Here is a 23,996-nt window from a genome sequence, read left to right on the forward strand (position 1 = left end):
GGGGTAAACCCTCCTCCTCAATTTAAAACCAGCAACACAGAACAGATTTATCCCATGCAGTAATCAGTAAAAAAAAATCGAGTGGCCAAAAACTATTTGAAATAAAAATTAACAACTTTATTTGTTAAAGTATAACAGAATAATTAACTAACGCCTATTTACACTTTCTTTCTTTAATCTATATTTTAGCTACAATATTCGTCCAATAAAACTCCCAATTAAAATTTACTAAACAATATTTATCTCAAAACCAGGTAGCTGTAAGTTCTTGTATTTGGATCTTCCTGTGTCTTCTTTTCTCCTAGTTAGGAATTTGTGCATCACAGGTTACTGATCAAAAAGGGAGTTTTAAGAGAGATTTTTTCAACCTGTCTGGTACTTGCTAGGATGTGACAGATCTCCTCTCAACTGTTCAATTTTCCCTGGTCTTATACTCCAGAACATTGGATTGTGTCACTGGCTTTTAAGATGTCAATATACTCAATTCAAACTGGATTGGAGTTTATGTTTTGGGTATAATTTAAACTGGCCAAATTCGAATTTGTTTTTGTCTCCAAGCAATGAACTAATCGAGTGATTTGACCCAGGGTTACATTGTTACCATTTCTGAGTACACTTGGTGCTAGGTCCGGTAGTTCTACGGCTTTTAACTCTCTTAAAGGTATATGCACACCTTCATAACAATGCAGGTGGATGTCAAACAAGCAGATGCTGAGCTCTTTCAAATGCCACAAACGGGTGTAAAAAACAGCCAAAGGTGGCCAATGCAATGCTGGCCTTCATAAATAAAGGGCTGGAATACAGGGATACAGAACCATGCTGCAGTCACACACAATCTTAGCAGGGAAGATGTTTTGACCCTGGAAGGAGTTCAATGCAGGTTTACAAGGATGGTCCCTGGACTTCAGGTTTAAATTATGAGGAGGGAATGGACAAATCAGCCCTTTGTTCTGGAGAGTTTAAATATTATGTAAGGTGTCAATCTAATTGTGGTCTTCAGGATTTAACAGGAAAAGACAGAGTCGATAAAGAAAATCTATTTCCAATGGTTTAAATTTCCAGAACCGAGGGCATAGTCGATGGAGTAGGGCCATTTTGTAAACATGTTAGAAGGCCTGCTACACACACAGTAGTGCAGGGTTAGAATGGCTTTCCTCAAATGGTGATTGATGCTATGTCAATTGTTAAATTTAAATCTGAGATGGACAAATTTATATGAAGTAGGAGTATGGAGGGATAAAGTCCCTAAGCAGAAAGATGGAGTTTAATCACATCTGCCATGATCCTATTGAATGATAGACCAGCTAGAAGGGCTGAATGACCTACTCCTGTTCCTGTGTTCTATTGGTGCAGATTATTAAAAGTGGGTCCCCACACTGACCTTTGTGATACCCCAATGGTCGCAGCCTGCCAACGTGACAATGACCTATTCTCCTCCATTCGCTCCTGTCTGTTAACCAGTCCTCAGTCTATTCCAGCGTATTACTCCCAGTGCTGTGCACTTTCATTTGTTTACTCGTCTCCTTTGTGAGACTTTATCAAAAGCCTTCTGAAAATTTCAAATTCACCACATCCCTCCCCGCGCTCGTTCGCTCTCCCGTTGTCTTGTACTCTTGCTGTTGGGATGAGGTTGATTGTGACTGTTAATGGATGATGGATGATGGGTCATTGGGTCATTCACCTGTGTCCAATGTGAGTGAACTTTGGGGGGTGGGTGGGGGAGGGGGTGTTACCTCCCTCTCAGTATGAGAACATGGGTATGTATCACTTGTCCCCACTATGTGAAAGGTTAGCTGGAAACAGAAGAACATAGGGAACAGGAAGATTCCTTCCAGGTCTGCGCATCAATGAAGTATGGCTTCCACCCATTCAGGTTCCAGATGCAGAGGCTGACATTCCCATTTGCTTTTCTGGTGAATTTCTGCAGCTGTTTCTGACATTGGCATGATGTATAACCCTGGAGACACTGAAGTCTCATTGAAGTTTCATTATTTAGAACTTTTGCACTGTGTAGGAATTCCCCAGTTTGGTCATTATTCGGCACAAATTGGATGATGCCACATTTGCCTGTATTGCAATTCATTTGCCACAATTTTGCCCATTTCACTTACCCATCATGCACTTACCCATTCTCGATTCCTAGACTTTAGCTACACTTATTTTCATGCTATTGAAAGTTGGATTGTTGATTTTCCACCACAAAGTCTAAGTTATTAATAAATATAGTGGCATATGCCTTTTTCCAAACCAAAGGAATGGTTCCGGAATCAAGAGAAATTTGGGGATTGCAGCTCAGGAATTTAAAATATTCTCACCCACTTATGGATCCCAGTGTTCTGTCACTCACCGGGCCATCCAATTCCTACAAGTCAGGCCTATACAGAAAATCCAGGTACGACCTTCGTAAGGCTATCGGAAACACCAAGCAACAATACCAAACGAAGCTCGAGACCCAGACTAACTGCACGGACATTCGTCATTTGTGGCAAGGCTTACAGAATGGGTTATGATGCAAAGTCAAACCGAATCGCAGGCAACAGTACATCCCTACCTAGTGAATTCAATGAATTCTGCGCTTGTGTTGAATAGGAGTTCAGTGAAACGATGTCATCTATCCCAACAGTCTCGATGCATCTGCACCCGTGATCATGCTACAGTTGTTTGATTGGCCGCCTTGAGAGTGAACCCAAGGAAAGTGATTGGCCTGGATGGAGCCCCCTGGCTGTGTATTCAGAGTGAATACTCCCGTCAGTTGGTCTGCGCACACAGACATCTTTAACCTCTCCTTTGAAAGACCTGAAGTCCCCACCTGCTTCAAGAAGACCACCATCGTCCTGGTGCCTGAATGACAATGGCCAGTGGCTCTGACCTCCATCATTAGGAAGCTCTTTGAGAGGTTGGTCAAAGCTTAAATCAGCTCCAACCAAATTGCCTTGATACTTTGCAGTTTGCCTGCCAGCACAACAGGTTCACAGCAGATGTCTCCTCCCTGGCTTACCCTCATCCCTGCAACATCTGGGTATTGACTACAACTTTGACTTCAACATGAGAATTCTAAACAAACTCATCTCTAATCTCCAAGACCTAGGTCTTGGCTTCCCCTTCTGCAGCTGGATCCTCGACCATGTGACCCATAGATCGGAATTCGTAAGAATAGGTGACATCACCTTCACCATAATCCTCAACACCGGTGCCCCGCAATGCTGTGGACTCAGCCCTCTACTATATTCCTAAGACACACTCAACTGAGTGGCCAATTTGTTCAAAAACTCCATTTGCAAGTTTGCTGACAGTACTGTCATTGTGGAATGGATGTTAGACAATGATAGAATACAGGAAAGAAATTGTTGCTTTTACATCATGCCATTAAGCAGTTAGTTTCTCCATCAACATTAGCAAGATGAGGGAGCTAGTCATTGATGTAAAGAAGTGGAGTTGAGGGCGTGCCCCTGGCTGCACCAAGGGTGCTGAGGTGGCGATGATAGAGAGTGTCCTGTTCCGAGGAGTGATGACCTTATGATGAAATTTGTCATGTCCACAAAGACGTTTACCAAGAATTTTAGATGCCCCATAGACAGCATCTTATCTGGGTGCATCATAATGAGGTATGCTCTTCCCAAGACTGCAAGAAACTGCAGAAAGTCATAAACACAGCCCAATCCATCCCACAAACCAGCCTCCCATCCACGGACTCCATCAAAACATCCCACTGCCCTGGGAATGCAACCAACATCGTCAAAGAATCCTCCCACCCAAGTTGTATGCTCTTCACCCTTTTCTGTTGGGCAGAAGAAATATAAATTTAAATATACATACAAACATATTCAAGAAAAACTTGATCTTCCACACTAAGATCAGACTTTTGAATGGGCCCCTGAAATGTTAATTCTGATCTGTCTCTCCCTGCACCTTTCCTGTGGCTGTGTTACTGCACTCTGCTCAGTGACCCTGAAGCACCCTGCCTGTGTCGCAATGCTTTTTACTATATCTCAGTACATGTGACAACAATCAATCAATCAATCTTTTATACCACTATTGTGTTGCTCACTGTTGTTAAGTTTAGTGTTGGCGAATCCCTGTCCCTGATTCTATATTCATTTCCCTGGAACGTTAAGCAATCTGACCCTTTCCTTCATTTCAAACACTGACCCTAATGTCGTTGTGAACAAAATAAAGAACTCCGTTTGAAGGCACCCACATTGCTCCTAACTGCCCTTTTTCTCCTTATATATTTGTAAATCCTTTCTGTGTAGATTTTGATGTCTTTTGGATTTTTTTTCCCCCATGACCCCTTTTTTTTGTCAGTTTTATCAGGATTACTGCCTGAAAGCCAGACATTTATTTTGACTGATCATATCCTTTCTTAAAAGAAAAGTTACGTTGACTTAGGGAAGTGAGTTAACATCTTTAAATCTGTGTTGCTATCTTGATGTTTTTCTATATCTGATCACCCCCCTCCGCCACCCCCAAACCAAATCCCCTGGCTCCTTTGCCGCACTTTCACACTTATTTTCCACTAAGTATGTGACCTCTTTAATCTTCTGACCACACTTCTGTGTTGTGATTTCCAGCCAGCTTTTTATCTATTCTGCTACTGGTCCCCTGTCTCTGCAGGTTCTGACCTTGGTCATGTGCTTGTTGAGTGGGACTTTTATCAACTACTTTTCAGAAATCTAAATGATCATTTCTGCGTGACCCTTGCTGTATCCGTTGTCATCTTCATAGAATTCAGATCCCTCCAGCGTAACCTCTCCTCTGAGCTTCATGTTAATGGATGTTTATTATTTTCCAATTTCTCCTGGTGTTCCCAGCAGGCATTTGAGTGAAGATTCCTTTATTTTCCTTTTGCAGTGATGCAAAGTCAACTGGGCTGTAATTCAATTGACTTTATCTATTTGCTGTCTTAAACATAAGAATCACACTGCCCAGGCAGGGGTATTGTGTGTCTGTGTCTGTGTCTGTGTCTGTGTGTGTGTATGTGTGTGTTTCTGTCTGTTAGTGTGTCTGTTATTTGCCTCCATTTCTTTTTAATACAAGTGGAACGATCAGGAGCAGCAGGAGGCCATCCAGCTTGTCAGATTGAAATCTCCCATCCACGTACCTCCCCATCTCTGACGGATTCTGTTGAAAGGTTTCCTACCTCTGTTTAAAAATATTCAAGGCCTCTGCTCCCACCACCTTTTTTGAGGAGGTGAGTTCCAAAGACACTCAAACCTCCTGAGTGAATAAAAAAACTTCTTTTTATTTTAAGTGGGCAGCCCATGGTTTTGAAGCAATGACTCCCCACCCCCCCCCTCCCCATTCCGAATTCTTCCACACGAGGATTCACCCTCCCCACATTGACCCTGACAAGACCCTCCAGATCTTGTATGTTTCCAGAAAGTTGCCACCTGCAGTTCGAAACTTTTATACTAAAAATGCACTCAGGATGTGTGTGTCACTGCGTAGGCTGGCATTTATTACCCAGAGCCAAGAAAGGAGTCAGCTGCGTTGCTGTGTGTCTGGAGTCACGTGGACCAAACCAGGTAAAGTCATACATTACCTTCACTCAAGGACTTGAATGAACCCGATGGGTTTTGCCAACAATTGATTATGGTGAAGTGGACTGAGATGTTATGGAGGGAGTGGTCCCTTTTCTCTCAGCTGAGGATTTCTGTCCTCATTGTGATTGACAGGGTCTTCAGCCATGTCTGAGCCATCTTCTACAATTTTCCATCCCCTTCTCTCTCCTTCCTCCCAGAATGTTAGATTTCCCCTTGTCCCCACTTTTTAGTCATGAGTCATAGCATTCAAATCACATCCTCTGCCATTTCCACCATCTCCAACAGGGTACCAACACCAAACACATCTTCCCCTCCATTCCAAAGTCAGCATCGCACAGGGGCTGGTGCTAACATTTCCATCCTGGGCTGCAAAGTTCCAACAAAACACAACACAAACTCCAGGAGCATTTTCTTATTTAGTGTCAAGGTGTTTCAGTGTTGAAATTGATAACTTCAGCAACAAAAACAGAAATTACTAGAAAAACTTAGCAGGTCTGTCAGTATCTGTGGAGAGAAAGCAGAGTTAATGTTTTGGATTTGGTGATCCTTCCTGGGAACATTTTGGAAATGGATTCAGACAGTCAATGTTTTAAACCATTTGACTAGACTATGCGTGACGAGCATCCTTCACCACCATAACGCACATCATCACCTTTATTAGATAAAATTCTGCAAATGTAACTGTAACCTTCACAGTCTGTTGAGCAAAATTCATCAAATTGTTGAGCGATGAGAATTTAAACAGAATGAAGTTCAGTTTAAACATCAATGCTCCAATATACCATTTAATGTAACATGATTTTTTTTTCAGATGTTATTGTACAGAGTATCCATTACTGTGAGCAATTTCAAATAGTGACTTCTATCTAATGGCTGATGTGCACTTTTTCTGATGAGTGAATCCGTAGTTAATTCTGCAACACTACTTAAGCACTGGAATGTCAAATATTTATTAAAATGAGAGGTTACCAGTCCATATCTGACAAGTTAATATTTCAGTTAACAAAAACTAAAAATAGAGATATTGTAGTTTGATTTAAAAGACAGAACACAATTTGTAATGGGTCACAATATGTTCACATCAGTAGTTGAGTCAAAGTAAACCATTTCCTAATTTTCACTGGTCAAATATGCAGAATCCCCAGGTCAGAAGACTGACCTTTCAACAGCAGCATTGAACAAAAAACAATGTCTACAGTGTTGTGTCAACACTGGTAATTATAGACCGGTGAGCCTTACTTTGTTATGGGTAAAGTGTTGGATAGGATTATGAAAGGATTTATAATCATTTAGTAAGGAACAATTTGATTAGGGATAGTCAACCCGGTTTTGTGAGGGGTAGGTCATGCCTCACAAACCTTAGTGAGTTCTTTGAGTTGGTGATCAAACAGGTGGATGAGGGTAAAGTGGTTGATGTGGTGTATGTGGGTCTCAGTAAGGGGTTTGATAAGGTTCCCCCACAGTAGGCGATTGCAGAAAATACGGAGGATGGGATTGGGGGTGAGTTAGTGGTTTAGATCAGGAATTGGCGAGCTGAAAGAAGACAGGGTGGTAATTGATGAAAAATGTTCATCCTGGAGTTCAGTTACTAGTGGGATACCGCAAGGATCTGTTTTGGGGCCACAGCTACTTGTCATTTTAGTAAATGACCTGGATGAGGGCGTAGAAGGAGGGATTAGTAGATTTACAGATGACACTAAGGTCGGTGGTGCTGGGGATAGTGTCGAAGGATGTTGTGGGTTTCAGAGGGACATAGATAAGCTGCAGAGCTGGGCTGAGAAGTGGCAAATGGAGTTTAATGTGAAAAAGTGTGAGGTAGTTCACTTCAGAAGAAGTAACAGGAATGCTCATGGTAAAATTCTTGGCAGTGTAGATGAAAAGAGAGATCAGTGTCCTGGTGCATAAATCCCTGAAAATTGCCACCCAGGCTGATAGGGTTGTTCAGAGGCTACATGGTGTGCTAGCGTTTATTGGTAGGGGATTGTGTTTCAGAGCCACAAGGTCATGCTTCAGCTGTACAAGGCACTGGTACGTCCGCACCTGGAGCATTGTGTACAGTTCTGGTCACCGCATTATAGGAAGGACATGGAAGCTTTTGAAAGGGTTCAGAGGAGATTTACGAGGATCATGCTTGGTATGGAGGGAAGGCCTTGTGAGGAAAGGCTGACGGAACTGAGGCTGCTTTCATTGGAGAGAAGAGGGTTGAGAGTGACTTAATTGAGACATTTAAGATAATCAGAGGGTTAGATGGGGTGGACTGTGAGAGCCTTTTTCCTCTGATAGTAAAGACTAACATGAGAGGACATAGCTTTAAATTGAAGGGTGATAGATTTAAGACAGATATTGGGGTAGTTTCTTTACTTAGGGGCGTGGAACAGCCTGCCTGCAACAGTAGTAAACTCTCTGACATTAAGGGCCTTGAACATGCATATGAATAATAATGGAATGGCGTAGGTTAGGAGGGCATCAGATTAATTTAATAGGTCAGCACAACATTGAGGGCCTACGGGCCTATACTACGCTGTAATGTTTTATGTTCTGTGAACTGAGGGCACTGTTGCTAAATTTGCAGCTGACACGAGTGGATGGAGGGATAGGTAGCGTTAAGGATGTGGGGAGGCTACAGAAGGACTAGGACACTAGGCAAAGAAATGGCGAAGATAGAATAGAATGTGGAAAATCAGAGTTTATATACATTAGTTAGTAAAATACAGGGATGTGTTATTTTCTACACAGGCTTCAGATATCTGAAGCACAAACTTGATTGGGTTATTTGAAGAGGTGACAAAGACATTGATGAAGGCAGAGTGATCAACTTTGTCGTATGGACTTCAGTCAAACATTCAACAAGATTCCTCATGGTTGACTGATTAAGGTTAGATCACATGGGATCTGGGGGAGTTAGCCAATTGGATCCAAAATTGGCTTGAAGATGGGAGACAGATGTTGGTGGTAGAGGGTTGATTTTTGGACTGGATTCCTGTGACCAGCGTCCCACAAGGATCTGGGCTGTGTCCACTGTTTATCGTCAATATAAGTGGTTTGGATGTGGGTTTAGGAGGTATGGTTAGTAAGTTTACAGATATTGTAGTGGTGTAATTGTCAGCAAAGAAGGTTACCTCCGAGTACAATAGTACCATGATCAGATGGGCCAATGGGCCGAGGAGTGGCTTATGGAGTTTAATTTAGATAAATGTGAGGTGTTTGGAAAAGCAAATCAGGGCAGGACTTATACACTGAAAGGTAAGGTCCTAGATAGTGTTGCTGAACAAAGAGACCTTGGAGTGCAGGTTCATAGCTCCTTGAAAGTGGAGTCACAGGTAGATAGGATAGTGAAGAAGGTGTTTGACATACTTTCCTTCATCGCTCAGCATTGAGTATGTGAGTTGGGATGTTATGATGCAGTTGTACAGGACATTGGTTAGACCACATCTGGAATACTGCTGACCGTTCTGGTCAGCTTTTATAACAGAAGGATGTCTGGACCCCCTCAAGTGTACGAGAGTGTTGGTCGGAGTGCAAGGTTTGAGCTTTAGGGAGAGGTTGAACAGGCTGGGGCTTTTTTCCCCTGGAGCGTCAGAGGCTGAGGGGTGAGCTTATCAAGCTTTAGAAAATTGTGAGGGACATGGATAGGGTGAAAGCTAAAGTCTTTTCCCCAGGGTGGGGGCGTCCAGAACTAGAGGGCATAAGTTTAAGGTGAGAAATGATAGATTTAAAAAGGCCTTGTGTGGTCTTTGCTTTATTGGGTTAATTTCTCCAACACAAGTGCAGATCGGGTGAAATTGACAAGCTGTTTATTACAAGTGAAATGGTTGGAAGAGAAATTGACGAGGTTGACCCAGAACTGACCATCTGTGCAGGTAGATCAAGAATTCTCTTCCTCAAGCTGAGGACGAAGCCAGGTTTTATAGAAATCGTGTGCAATAAGATTAATTCAAATGGGGAAAGGTACAATGTATTTGGAAATGGAGTAATCCAGTTACAATAATGACAATTGAAAAACAGTTATTGGATGAATGCCCTGGTTCTTGATACAATGCGACATCCTGACAGTGTCAATGGGTCAGGGGATTCCAGTTCTCTTTGCAGGTAGGTGAGAATGTCTCTTTTGAAACAGTAGAGTCCATTGTCCTGTCCTGGGAGCGATGTCCCTGGTGGTGCCTCTCCATCTGACCTGTTCTTTGTGTGGCTTTGGTATTGCTATGTTATGAGACAGCCCTCAGGCTTTGGGACAGCTGCGTTGACCGGGTATTGTTAGTGTGTTTTTGGGAAGTGTATTCCCTTGTCTGCAAGTGCTGTCTGGTTTTGCTTGTCAGCCTGTTTGGTCACTGCTGAGGCATTCTGGGTGTTTTTGGTATAGTTTGGTCAAGTTAGGTTTCCTATGTTCTGTGTGGGCCTATTATGGGTAGCAGGGTGGTAGGTCTTTTCCCACACCCTGATAGGTAACTTTTTCACACAGAGGGTGGAGCATGTGTGTGTATAAACCAGAGGGAGTGATGGAGGTGAGTACAATTACAAAATGTAAAAAGCACTAGGCTGGCTTCATGAATTGGAAAGCTTTGGAGGGATGTGGGTCAAATGTTGGCAAAGAGGGTTAGGCCAGATTGTGGTGTTGGTGTGGACACATTGGACTGAAGGATCTGTTTCTGTGCTGTAATGAATTCCACAGATTCTCCACTCTCTGGCTGAAGAAGTTTCTCCTTATCTCTGTTCTAAGCAATCTTCCCTTTACTCGAAGGCTGTGTCCTCAGGTTCTTGTCTCTCCTGTCAATGGAAACATCTTCCCAATGTCCACTCTGTACAGGCCATTTAGATTCTGAAAGCTTCAATCAGATTTCCCCCCATCCTTGTAAATCCCATCCAATCTAGGCCCTGAGTCCTCAAACATTCCTTATCGGTTAAACCTTTCATTCCTGGGATCATTCACATGAATCTCCTCTGGATCTGATTCAGGGCCAGTACATCTTTCCTGAGGTATGGGACCCAAACTTGCTCACAAAACTCTAAATGTCTCTGAACAGAGCTTTATAAAGCCTCAGAATTACATCCCTGCTTTTATATTCTAGTCCTCTCAGGATGAATGACAGTATTGTATTTGCCTTCCTAACTACCAACTCAATCTGCGAATTTAAGAGGAACCTGGACTATAACTCCCAAGTCCCTTTGCACTTTCAGACTTATTAATTTTCTTCCCATTTAGAAAATAGTCGATGCCCCGATTCTTCCTGTCAAAGTGCATGACCTGACACGTTACCACATTGTACTCCATCTGCCACTTCTTTGCCCACTCTCCAAACCTGTCCAAATCCTCCCTCAGCCTCCCTGTCCATCTACCCTGTCTTTGTATCATCTGTAAAGTTAGCCAGAGTGCCCTCAGTTCCTTCATCTAAATCATAAACGTACAAAATGAAAAGGTGTGGGCCCAAAACGGAGCCTTGTGGAACACCATTGGTCACCGGCTGCCATCCTGAGAAGGACCCCTACTCTCTGCTTTCTGCCGGCCAGCCAAGCTTCTATCCATGCTAGCACCTTGCCTCTGATACCATGGGCCCTAAATGCTGTCCCCATATGAGGAGGGGGCAATGTTATTGAGAGGGAGGTTGATTATGATCAAGGTGAAGTGAGAGAGGTTTGCTGTCAGAAGTTGGGGTGAGTTTGGCTGTTTGCTCCTCCCTCCCTCCAGTGTAAGGAGAGCAAGGATTATGGGGTGAAGCTATGAGTCCGGGATTGAGACACTAATCAGCCATGATTGAATGGTGGGTGAGACTCGACGGGTCAAACGGTCGAATTCTGATCCTTGATCTGATGGCGTTACTGATACAAAGAGAAGTCTTCAGTTCTGCAAGAGTTAAATGGAATTTTAAAATGAGATGATTAATATTCAGTCATAAATATGTAGTATTTCAGGCCAATGAAAGTATCCTCCCATAGATGGCATTCTTGCCCCAGGAGCCATTGATGCAGCATTAATATGGATTTGTGAGGATTAATTATTGATATTAGTAAAACAAAAAGCATGCGGAAGCCCTGGTGTAAAAGTTCAGAGGATGTGACTGTCACCTTTGATGAGTGTGAATGAACTCAGTGAGTGTTTGATGCAGGGAATGGTGTTAGGTTCTGGAGCAGCCTGAGTTACTGGTAACCATGTGCCCTTTGCTTTCCACTGGGGGAGGGGGGGAAGGGTGGGTGCTGAGCGCAGCCTCTTCACAAATTTTGTGCCAGGGTTTACAGGGAGTCTGCTCAGGCCTGAACCTAATGGCAGCATGTCCTATTGGCTGTTACCTATCCAGGGGCTGGCTGTTTGCTGAGTGAGTGTGTGACTAGCCACATGTTGGATCTTGTAGTGCCACTGTTGATCAGGAGGGGGCAATGTTAGTGAGCAGGAGGTTGATTATGATCAAGGTGAAGTGAGAGAGCTTTACTGTGAGAAGTTGGAGCAGTTGGAGGTTAGTTTGAGGTGTTGGATGTTTCCTCCTCCCTCTCTAGTGTGAGTATGCTAACTGTCATAAAGAGAACAAGGTCTATCCAAACAAAGTTAAATATCACACAATACCAGGTTCCAGTCCAACAGGTTTAATTGGAAGCTCTAGCTTTCGGAGCCTGATTGTCACCTGATGAAGGAACGTCGCTTTCGCTCCGAACGCGAGAGCTTCCAATTAAACCTGTTGGACTGGAACCTGGTATTGTGTGATATTTAACTTTGTACACCCCAGTCCAACACCGTCTCCTCCAAATCATATCCAAACAATGTACCCATATTCTGTTTTGTGCACCTCTATCTCCAGCCATTTGTGATTGGGTGAATAATTGGGGTAAATACTCTCTCCCCTCTCTCTTTCCCCTGTCCCCTCTCTCTTTCCCCTGTCCCCTCTCTCTTCCCCCTTCCCCTCTCTCTTCCCCCTTCCCCCTCTCCCCACCCCTTTCCTCTCCCCCCACCCCTTCCCCCTCTCTCCCCCCACCCCTTCCCCCTCTCCTTCCCTCTCTCTCTCCTTTCTCTCTCTCTCTCTCTCCTTTCTCGCTCGCTCGCTCTCTCTCCCCTACTTTCCCCTCCTCCCTCCTCCCACTATCTCTCCCCTTCTCCTACTCTCCCTTCTGCTGTTTAGAATGTTCTAGATGCCCGAGACTCAGTTACAAAGAGGCAGAGATTCCTCCCAAAAGGATCTTTGCTTTGCCAAAAAAAGATTAATTCTTCCTCCACCATGTGAAACTGAGAGCTTCCAGCTGTAACAACAAAAGCTGTTCCTTCAGCGAGGGAGTGGGGGCTGCTGGGGAGGGGAGTGCCGGAGAGGAGCAGGGGGGACACACAATATGTCCAGGAAAGGGGAGTGCTGTTGGGGCCACAGAGTGGGAACAATGGCCCAGCGAGAGTCGGTGTGTCTGCCACCCATGAATACACCGTTACACTGACCACCTCCAGGGAGCAGAGCTCAATAATCTGAAAGAGAAAAATAAAATTCTCTTTCCCGAATTGTAGGAAGTGCTGATCCAGTGATTTATCTTTAGGATACATCAGCTACCAGCTGCTTATGCATCTCTTCTGATAATGAGTTGCTGTACTGATTCTGATGTGCACTGATCACGTTCTGACAAACCCGGGTTCGGGGGGGGGGGGGGGGGGGGGGGGGGCGGGGGGTGGAATGTTGGCATCGTCATATTGTCACGGTTTGGGGAATCCAGGTCCTTGGGTGAGACTCTGAGGACTTGAGGTCAAACTCCCACACCTGGTGTGGCCTGCCTTTGTCTCCACATACACAGCATTGAGGGCATTGCTGTATACACCAGCCCAGATAACGATACACACACTCCCAAGAACTTTTGAACATATAGAGTTTGATTTATAATGTGCTTTAGTCACCAGCTGTGTCTGTGTGTTTTATAAATCATGAAATACTTTGAGCTGACAGTTGTAATGTAGAGAACAATGCAGCTGCAAATGTGTTGCTGGTCAAAGCACAGCAGGTTAGGCAGCATCTCAGGAATAGAGAATTCGACGTTTCGAGCATAAGCCCTTCATCAGGAATAAGAGAGAGAGAGCCAAGCCGGCTAAGATAAAAGGTAGGGAGGAGGGACTAGGGGGAGGGGCGATGGAGGTGGGATAGGTGGAAGGAGGTCAAGGTGAGGGTGATAGGCCGGAGTGGGGTGGGGGCGGAGAGGTCAGGAAGAGGATTGCAGGTTAGGAGGGCGGTGCTGAGTTGAGGGAACCGACTGAGACAAGGTGGGGGGAGGGGAAATGAGGAAGCTGGAGAAATCTGAATTCATACCTTGTGATTGGAGGGTTCCCAGGCGGAAGATGAGGCGCTCCTCCTCCAGCCGTCGTGTGGTTGTGTTCTGCCGGTGGAGGAGTCCAAGGACCTGCATGTCCTCGGTGGAGTGGGAGGGGGAGTTAAAGTGTTGAGCCACGGGGTGATTGGGTTGGTTGGTTCGGGCGGCCCAGAGGTGTTCTCTGAAGCGTTCCGCAAGTAAGCGGCCTGTCTCACCAATATAGAGGAGGCCACATCGGGTGCAGCGGATGCAATAGATGATGTGTGTGGAGGTACAGGTGAACTTGTGGCGGATATGGAAGGATCCCTTGGGGCCTTGGAGGGAAGTGAGTGTGGAGGTGTGGGCGCAAGTTTTACATTTCCTGCGGTTGCAGGGGAAGGTGCCGGGGGTGGAGGTTGGGTTGGTGGGGGGTGTGGATCTGACAAGGGAGTCACGAAGGGAGTGGTCCTTGCGGAACGCTGATAGGGGAGGGGAGGGAAATATATCCTTGGTGGTGGGGTCCGTTTGGAGGTGGCGGAAATGGCGGCGGATAATACGTTGTATGCGCAGGTTGGTGGGGTGGTAGGTGAGAACCAGTGGGGTTCTGTCTTGGTGGCGGTTGGAGGAGCGGGGCTCAAGGGCGGAGGAGCGGGAAGTGGAGGAGATGCGGTGGAGGGCATCGTCGATCACGTCTGGGGGGAATCTGCGGTCCTTGAAGAAGGAGGCCATCTGGGTTGTGCGGTGTTGGAATTGGTCCTCCTGGGAGCAGATGCGGCGGAGACGAAGGAATTGGGAATATGGGATGGCGTTTTTACAGGGGGCAGGGTGGGAGGAGGTGTAGTCCAGGTAGCTGTGGGAGTCAGTCGGTTTATAATAGATGTCTGTGTTGAGTCGGTCGCCCGAGATAGAAATGGAAAGGTCTAGGAAGGGGAGGGAGGAGTCTGAGACAGTCCAGGTGAATTTCAGGTCGGGATGGAAGGTGTTAGTAAAGTTGATGAACTGTTCAACCTCCTCGTGGGAGCACGAGGCAGCGCCGATACAGTCATCGATGTAGCGGAGGAAAAGGTGGGGGGTGGTGCCAGTGTGCACACAGCAACACTCCACAAACAACAGCACGAGAACCAGGCTCTGTGTTGATGCTTTATGTTTCAACATTCGCAGTTTGACAGAGAGAACAATCCATGCTGGTAACTGAGGTTTGGGTTTAACATCTGATTTGAAAGGCTGCATATTCAACTGTACAGCATCCCACTTGGAATGACAGGCCAGAGCTGCATGATTGGTTCCTGCCATGGGATTTGCACCTGACTGAGACAGGAATGCTGATAGGGCACACTGACTCTCACTGGAGTACAGTCCCACACACACGGACCCTCACTGGGGTACAGCTCCCACACACACTGACTCTCACTGGGGTACAGCTCCCACACACACTGACTCTCACTGGGGTACAGTCCCACACACACTGACCCTCACTGGGATACAGCTCCCACACACACTGACTCTCACTGGGGTACAGCTCCCACACACACTGACTCTCACTGGGGTACAGCTCCCACATACACTGACTCTCACTGGGGTACAGCTCCCACACACACTGACTCTCACTGGGATACGGCTCCCAAACACACACTGACCCTCACTGGCGATGTATTTTATGTATAAGGACAAATACAGATGCAGTACTTTCAGAATACCAGGCTCCCAGAGGAATATGGGAAATGAACCAGAGAAAGGATCGCCAACGAGCGAAAGGCCGCGGACCGACTCCAGCCTCTGAAAACACGTGCCCGATGTGGTGTTGTTGTGACTTCACAATCAGGCTCATCAGTCACGCAAAGGGATGTGGTGGGGGGTGTGAGGTATTGGGGGGGTTATGCAGTTGCAGTTTTCGCGGTGGGATTTAGTTTATTAGCCGCTATCCCTCTGTAGCAGTTTTACTGCTATTGAGTATTTTTGCCGTTGTGCAGGAATTGCCTCATTCTGTATAAATACAGATCTCCGTGTACAGAGAAACTGTTGGGTCTTTTCTACAGTAATGCCTCTTCTGTAATGTGAGCATTTGACTTCATGACCAACTGACGGGAGACTTGAGAAGAGAAGTAGAGGGGGTGGGAAGGCTCCTGAGACATGCTTGGTGATAATAAGGTGGTCACCTCCTTCATTGCTATGAACCTGGCATCTCCCTGACAATGTGGGGAATTATCCAGGTATGTCCTCTCCAGAAAAAGCAAGACAAATGCAATGCAGCCAGTTACTGCTCCATCATCACTAACATGGTAGACGGTGCGATCAAGCACCATCTGCCCAGTCACACCCAGTTTGGATTCCCCCAGGGCCACTCAGCTCCTGACCTCATTCCAGCCTTGGGTCAAACAGGGACAAAAGAGCTGAATTCCAGAAGGGAAGGGAAAGGGACAGCCCTTGACATCAAGGCTGTATTTGACTGAGAATAGCATCAAGGAGCCCCAGGAAAACTGGAGTCAGTGGGAAGCTGAGGCAAACTCTCTGGTGGTTGGTCATACCCAGCAGATACCAAGATGTTGTGGTTAGTGGAGGTCAGTCATCTCAGCGCCAGGACATTTCTGTGGGAGTTCCTCAGGGTAGTGTCCTTGGCCCATCCATCTTCAGCCGCTTCATCAATGACTTACCCACCATCATAAGGTTAGAAGTGGAGATGTTCACTGATAACTGCACAATGACTCAGATCCTGAAGCAGTCTGTGTCCAGATCTTGTTGCATTTGGACAATGTCCAGGTTTGACCTGACAACTAACCTCCGTGCCCTGCACATGCCCAGGTTATGGTCATCACCAATAAGACGCAATCTTACCACCATCCTTGACATTCAGTCGTGTTGCCATCACTGAATTCCCCACTGTCAATGTCCTGAAACTCCACTGGACTCATCACATAAACACAGCGGCTACAAGAGCAGGTCAGGGGCTAGGGATACTGCAGTGAGTAACTCAGCTGCTGACTCCCCAAACACTGCCCACTATCTCCAAGGCACAGGTCAGGAGTGTGACGGAATACTCCCCACTTGCCTGGGTGGGTGCAGCTCTAACAACACTCAAGAAGCCTGACACCATCCAGGACAAAGCAGCCCCCACTTGATTGGCACCACATCCACAAACATCCACTCCCTCTGCCACTGACGCTCACTCACAGCGGTGTGTGCTACCAACAGGACACACTGCAGAAATTCACCACAGATCCTCACACAGCACTTTCCAAACCCATGGACACTTCCATCTGGAAGGACAAGGGGCAGCAGATACAGGGGAACACCACCCCCTGCAAGTTCCCCTCCAAGCCACTCACCAGCCTGACTTTGAAATTGCTGTCTCTTTAGTGTCACTGGGACAAAATCCTGGAATTCCTTCCCAAGGGCATTGTGGGTCAACCCACAGCTGGTAGACTGCAGCGATTCAAGAAAACAGCTCTCTTCCACCTTCTCAAACAACGAGAGGCAGGCAATAAAAGGCTGGGCCCAGCCAGTGACACCAGGTCCAAAAATTTAAAATGAGATAATTATCACAATAGGACACCAGGGAGAAAACATCCCCAAGCTCGGAGTTCAGTCTCAATTAGGTTCTTATACCTCACAGTAGAGAGCAGACACAGCATCATTGGAAGGATGACAACTACAACAGTGCGGCACTCCCTCAGCACTGACCCTCCGACAGCGCCCACTCCCTTAGCACTGACCCTCCGACAGTGCCCACTCCCTCAGCGCTGACCCTCCGACAGTGCCCACTCCCTCAGCGCTGACCCTACAACAGCGCCTACTCCCTCAGAGCTGACCCTCCGACAGCACTCACTCCCTCAGCGCTGACCCTCCGACAGCGCCCACTCCCTCAGCGCTGACCGTCCGACAGCGCCCACTCCCTCAGCGCTGACCCTACGACAGCGCCTACTCCCTCAGAGCTGACCCTCCGACAGCGCCCACTCCCTCAGCGCTGACCCTCTGACAGTGCGGCACTCCCTCAGCACTGACCCTCTGACAGTGCGGCACTCCCTCAGCACTGACCCTCCGACAGTGCGGCGCTCTCTCAGCACTGACCCTCTGACAGTGCAGCACTCCCTCAGCACTGACCCTACGACAGCACCTACTCCCTCAACGCTGACCCTCTGACAGCACCCACTCCCTCAGCACCGACCCTGTCACAGTGTGGCACTCCCTCAGCACTGACCCTCCGACAGTGCGGCCCTCCCTCAACACTGACCCTCCAACAGTGCGGCACTCCCTCAGCACTGACCATGTGACAGTGCGGTGCTCTCTCAGCACTGACCATGTGACAGTGCGGTGCCCTCTCAGCACTGACCCTGTGACACTGCCCACTCCCTCAGCACTGACCCTGTGCGTATCAGTCTGTACTCTCGGGATTGTGAAGTGTAATCTGAACCATGAATTTCTAGTGCCTGATCTGCATTCTTTGAGTTGTGTGTTCACCCACTATGCCATCAGGGACGGAATTCCAGGATCGTGACTCAGTGACTGTGAAGGAATGGAGATATATTTCCAGGTCTAGATGGCGAGTGGCTTGGAGGGGAACTTGCAGGGGATGGTATTCCTCTGTATCTGTTGATGGAAGGGACTGTGGGTTTGGAAGGTGCTGCCTAAGGATCTGTGATGAATTCCTGTCGTGCATCTTGTTGATAGTACACACTGCTGCGAGTGAGTATCTTTATTGGAGGGAGTGGCTGCTTTGTGGTGATGGTGTCTTGCATCATGCACCTGATTGTGCCTGGTAGGTGATGGACAAGACTTGGGGAGTCAGAAGATGAGTGATTCCCTGCGGTATTCCTAACCTCTGACCTGATCTTGTTACCACTGTGTTTATGGGATAAATCCAGCTCAGTTTTTGGACAATGGTAATCTCCAGATGTTGATAGTGAGAGATTCAGTGGTAGTAACACTGAAAAGCGATGATGGTCAGACTCTGGTTTGAGATGGTCCTGATGTGTTATGGCAGCCAGACCAGATTCCCCATTGATTGTGGGTTTGGGGGTGGGAGGGAGGGGGAGTTGGGGGGTGGGGGGGGATGGTGGCATCCAAGTCTGAACATGGATGTCTTCAGTATCTTAGAAATTACTGCTGGTATTGAATATTCAGCAGTTATCAGCAAATATCCGCACTTCCAACCTCATGATGGAGGAAAGGTCATTGGTGAAGTAGCTAAAGATGGTTGGGCCGAGGACACTACCCTGAGAAACTCCTGCAGCAATGTCCTGGAGCTGAGGTGACTGACCTCGAATGAGTGTATGACTTGATCCACTGAAGCTACACCATTCACAGGATTGCAGTTTTGCCTGGATTCCTTGATGCCAGTCTTTGTGAATTACAGTCACGGGTGTCTCTGCTGTGGGATTTGATGCTGTTGTCTGTCAGGACCAAAACTGTGATGTGGTCTGGATCCAATTAACTGTGGTGGAACCCAAACTGATGAGTATGATTGAGTGTGTGGCACAGCTTTCTGACTGTCACTGAAATGGAATGAAGACTGTTGTCTCACTGGTCCCTACGTTGAGGAGACAGTGGCCGGAATTCAAACAGGAGAAGCCAGTGTAACCTTTTCTCAGTCTCATTCACGTGAGGAGAGGAGTGGGGAGATCGGGCTGCTCCGCAAGGTGATTATTTCAACTGTTGCAGCCAGACAGTGGAGTAATAATCCTTTTGTCAGCTGCTAATTCAGTTTAATCCTGAGTCCAGACACTGCCTTCCAGATTACACTGTTACTCTGTCCCAGTTGCTGCTGGCTGAGTCCTGACGGCACTGCACTCTGATCCTGCCAATCGCAGCTTCACCTTTTTACTGACACTCCATGAAATGTCTGAGTTGTGTTCCGGGGCACATGATGTGTGAATGCCAGGGTTGGTGTTTTTGGGCGTGAAATGGGGCAATAATTGGGCTCTCCGTTACCAGCAGCCCACAGTTGCCTGTAGTGTCAGGTGAAGGGGTAAATGTAGGGGAATGGGTCTGGGTAGGTTGCTGTTCGGAGGGTCAGTGTGGACTTATGGGCCAAAGGGCCTGTTTCTACACTGCAAGTAATCTAATCGGGGCAATTTTCCATCTCTCAGAAACTGCCAGTTTTATCTTAACTGGATATCTTCACTCCCACTCCCTGCCCCTTCACGCTGTGCCCACCGCTCCCCCTCCCCCCAACTCACCATTCTCCAGCAGCATCCCATTCAGCACCTCTCTCACCCACCCCCCTCCCCCCCAACTCCCCTCTCACCCACCCCACCCTCATCCCCACCCCCCCACACTAGCACCACACCAGGAAACCTGGTGAATATCATTGTCCAGCATTTGCCCCGTGTCAGTCTCCCACATTTCCTCCATTGTCTCTCTCGCTCTCGCTCTCTGCCTCTCCTCCATTCTCCCGTTTATCCCACTGCTGGTTATTGCCCTCCTTCTGTCGTCCTCATACTCCTCTTCCAATTCTCACCCAACTCGCCCAGGTTCTTATTAGATTAGATTAGATTACTTACAGTGTGGAAACAGGCCCTTCGGCCCAACAAGTCCACACCGGCCCGCCGAAGCGCAACCCACCCATACCCCTACATTTACCCCTTACCTAACACTACGGCAATTTAGCATGGCCAACTCACCTGACCCGCACATCTTTGGATTGTGGGAGGAAACCGGAGCACCCGGAGGAAACCCACGCAGACACGGGGAGAACGTGCAAACTCCACACAGACAGTCGCCTGAGTCGGGAATTGAACCCGGGTCTCAGGCGCTGTGAGGCAGCAGTGCTAACCACTGTACCACCGTGCGGCCAACTATTCTGCCCTGTCTTCCTCCTTTCTGTTCTATCTCTGTCACTCCCCTCCCAGTATTTCCTTTCTCCATTCCCCTCTCTCTAACAGATGCCCAAACATTATAATCTCTCCCTGACTAATCTCTTTGCCTGTACTCTCTCCATTTTACTGTCTGATATTGGCTGTTCTTTGCTGACCATTCACAGCAGAGTCAAAATCTGCAACTGTTCTTGTGATTTCTGTCCAGCTGTCTCTTTCTGTGGTGATTCTGAGTAATGTGACTCTGTTTGTCCTTATATCTCTGAGCTTCCCCTCACCTGCCAACCAGTATCTCTATCTTCACAGCATCTTGTTGAAATTATCTGGCCTTCATTATTTAGACCTGGAGAGGGAGTGAGACGCTGTCCATTCTGCCCAGCAGCACCTTCGAGTTAGAGTTCCTCAATGTGGTTATTTCCCTGCAATATCCCCATAATCCTTGCTTCCTTTACTGATTGAAGATCTATCTAGCTGAACCTTGGTAACACAGCGTTCACAGTCCACTGTGGTGCTAGACAGAGTCACTACTCTCTGAGAGAAGAAATTCCTCCTCATCTGTTTTAAATGATCAACTACTTACTCGAGAGATTCTGTCCTGTGGTCTGAGACTCCTTCAACATGTACACTGTCAAACTCCGAAAGAATCTTTATATGTTTCAATCAGGTCGCCTCCGATTCTATTAAACACTGAGGACAACCCCATAAACTGCACCTTTCCTCATAACACTGTCCCTCCAAACCTGCGATCAGCTCATCACACCTTTTCCCGACAGCCCCTAGCTGTTGCCTGACTAATGCTTTTTATAGTTTTCACAGGAATTCCCTATTTTTATATTCCATTCTCTTTGAAATAAAGGGCAGTATTCTATTTGTCTTCCTTATTACCCACTGAATTTGAATGCTAGATTTTTTGCAATTTACATACAGCTGTCCCAAATTAAGGATGTTTATTGCAATGTTTTGTAGTCTTTCTGCATTTTAATAAAATATGGCTCCTGCAAACCTACCTCTCAGCAACCTTTTTGTCTCCTGTTCCAAGTATCTCTTTTGGTGTCCTTATGCAAAACAATATTTCAAACCTTCCTGGGAAGGTAGATGTTACTGACGCTATAAGAATGCAGCATGTTGTTATGTGCAGTGTTATGTGTTGTTATTTGTAAGAATTACAAAGCAGTGTGCACTTCATCCCAGCCCCCTGACAAAGTGGGAGATCATTCAAAAAGCAGACAGGCATTATCCCTGGGGCTTAATCAGGAAGATAGGGTTCGGGGGAAAACATAGGGGAGAAAGAGAGGGTTAATGTCAGGGTGATAGGGTCAGGGTTAAGGTCAGGGTGATAGGGTCAGGGTCAGGGTTAAGGTTAGGATAATAGGGTTCGGCTGTAGAGGGACAGAGGGACGGTGAACACAGGAAACTGTAGAGAGGGAATGACAGACAGGAGAGCCCAGAGTCTCACAGTTGAGCAGCTGCTTGAGGTGATTCCAGCTCCCCACATACACGTTCTCCTCAAATGACATCTTTGTTTATTATACCCAGTTCGCATGAGGCTGACAGGTTATGACCAGGATGGTGTTGGGCTGTGGGTGGGACCCCCATCCCTCAGTCAAAGGGGAATCTGGTCTGGATGTGAAAAGGGATCAGGGGTCTGGCTGAGATTGGAGACACTCTCCCACTCCCCGACACATTCAGCTGTTAGAGAGGATTCTGAGGGTTCTATAATGTGACTCTCACTTTAACCCCTCTGGTTTCTCTCTGTAGGTAATCTCCGCTATCTCCAGAATCTCCCATCATCCTGCTGTCCAGGGCAAAGGCATCAGGTAACCACGGCAATGCATTCCATTCCCTTTGCATGAGCTATCTGAATATTTAAAGCACTATTTCTGCTTACTGTGTTTTCAGTCAATAACAGTTGTAAATATCAGCCTCCAGGAGGTTTGCCTACACTGCCTGTGCCAGTGTGAGTGAGGTGATTATTCTGATAATGTGAGTGAAATCACTCCACAGAGAAACCCTGTATTTATAGTTAAAAATCGCACAACACCAGGTTATAGTCCAACAGGTTTAATTGGAAGCACACTAGTTTTCGGAGCGACGCTCCTTCATTAGGTGATTGTCGAGGGAGCTCCTTCGGAGTGACGCTCCTGTCTGTGACATGAATGAAGGAGCGTTGCTCCGAAAGCTAGTACTTCCAATTAAACCTGTTGGACTATAACCTGGTGTTGTGTGATTTTTAACTTTGTCCACCCCAGTCCAACACTGGCATCTCCAAATCATGACCTTTATTTATATGTATGCACTATCTGACCTGATGATGGGCTCCGGCCTGAAATATTGACTCTCCTGCTGCTTGGATGCTGCCTGACCTGCTGTGCTTTTCCAGCACCACACTCTCGACTCTGATCTCCAGCATCTGCAGTCCTCACTTTTACCAATGGCCTCTGACCAGCCAGCTCAGAGCCAGTCCATAGAGTGAGGAGACCTTCTGAATCTATGTTTACCTCTGTCAGCCAGGGCTCCCTGATTGGGTTGGGTTAACAAGTCAAGGATCTTACACTCGATGTAACCCACCTGGCCCTCATTCCAATCACTGCAGTGAGAGATGCAGACGATGTATATCGCTCTACCCCCACTGATGCAGCAACATAACAGGTCTGAGTGTGTGGGACTGCAAGTACTGTTAGATACCTTACTCCCTGGTTTTATCAGCAAGGCTGGGTATAGGAGTATTTATTCCTTCATCGGAGTCATTGATAGATTTGCTGCACAATTCAAATCTAGAGGGACATGTGTAATCACATTGTATAATCAGCAAACATTCCCAACTCCCCCAGTCTCTATCTCTGGTTACTCCTTGATGCCCCACCCTTCCAACTCTTTGCTTTCTCACATTTACCAAAGTCACTCCTCGTGTAAAACTGTACCCAATATCTTCTGGAAATCCAAACAGACAACAGTTAAAGACACCCACTTGTTATTGACTTTGTCAAAATATTCTACTTGATTAGTCACAAAGACACATCTTTAACAAAGGCATGCTGGATTCTTCTGATTTAGTTATCCTTTGTTTGAGAACAGAAAATGGAAAGATTGCAGAATGACAGTTTGATCAAAACATTTAGATTAGATTAGATTCCCTACAATGTGGAAACAGGCTCTTCGGCCCAACAAGTCCACACTGACCCTCCGAAAAGCAACCCACCCAGAACCAGTTCACTCCGACTAATGCACCTAACACTGTGGGCAATTTAGCATGGCCAATTCACCTAATCTGCACATCTTTGGACTGTGGGAGGAAACTGGAGCACCCGGAGGAAACCCACGCAGACACGGGGAGAATGTCTGTGTGGAGTTTGCACAGTCGCCTGAGGCGGGAGGGGAACCCAGGTCCCTGGTGCTGTGAGGC

General features: G+C 46.8%; 1 protein-coding gene across 1 annotated transcript in view; it reads left to right on the plus strand.

The window, feature by feature from the left end:
• Window positions 1–23,996, plus strand: part of vav2 (vav 2 guanine nucleotide exchange factor) — a 158,258-nt gene that overhangs the window by 63,674 nt on the left and 70,588 nt on the right. The window contains exon 3 of the mRNA XM_060841679.1: window positions 22,352–22,410. Within this exon, the coding sequence (XP_060697662.1) occupies window positions 22,352–22,410 (59 nt within the window). The remainder of the gene's footprint in view (window positions 1–22,351; window positions 22,411–23,996) is intronic.

Source organism: Hemiscyllium ocellatum, chromosome 21 (genome assembly GCF_020745735.1).
Source record: "Hemiscyllium ocellatum isolate sHemOce1 chromosome 21, sHemOce1.pat.X.cur, whole genome shotgun sequence".
NCBI lineage: Eukaryota > Metazoa > Chordata > Chondrichthyes > Orectolobiformes > Hemiscylliidae > Hemiscyllium > Hemiscyllium ocellatum.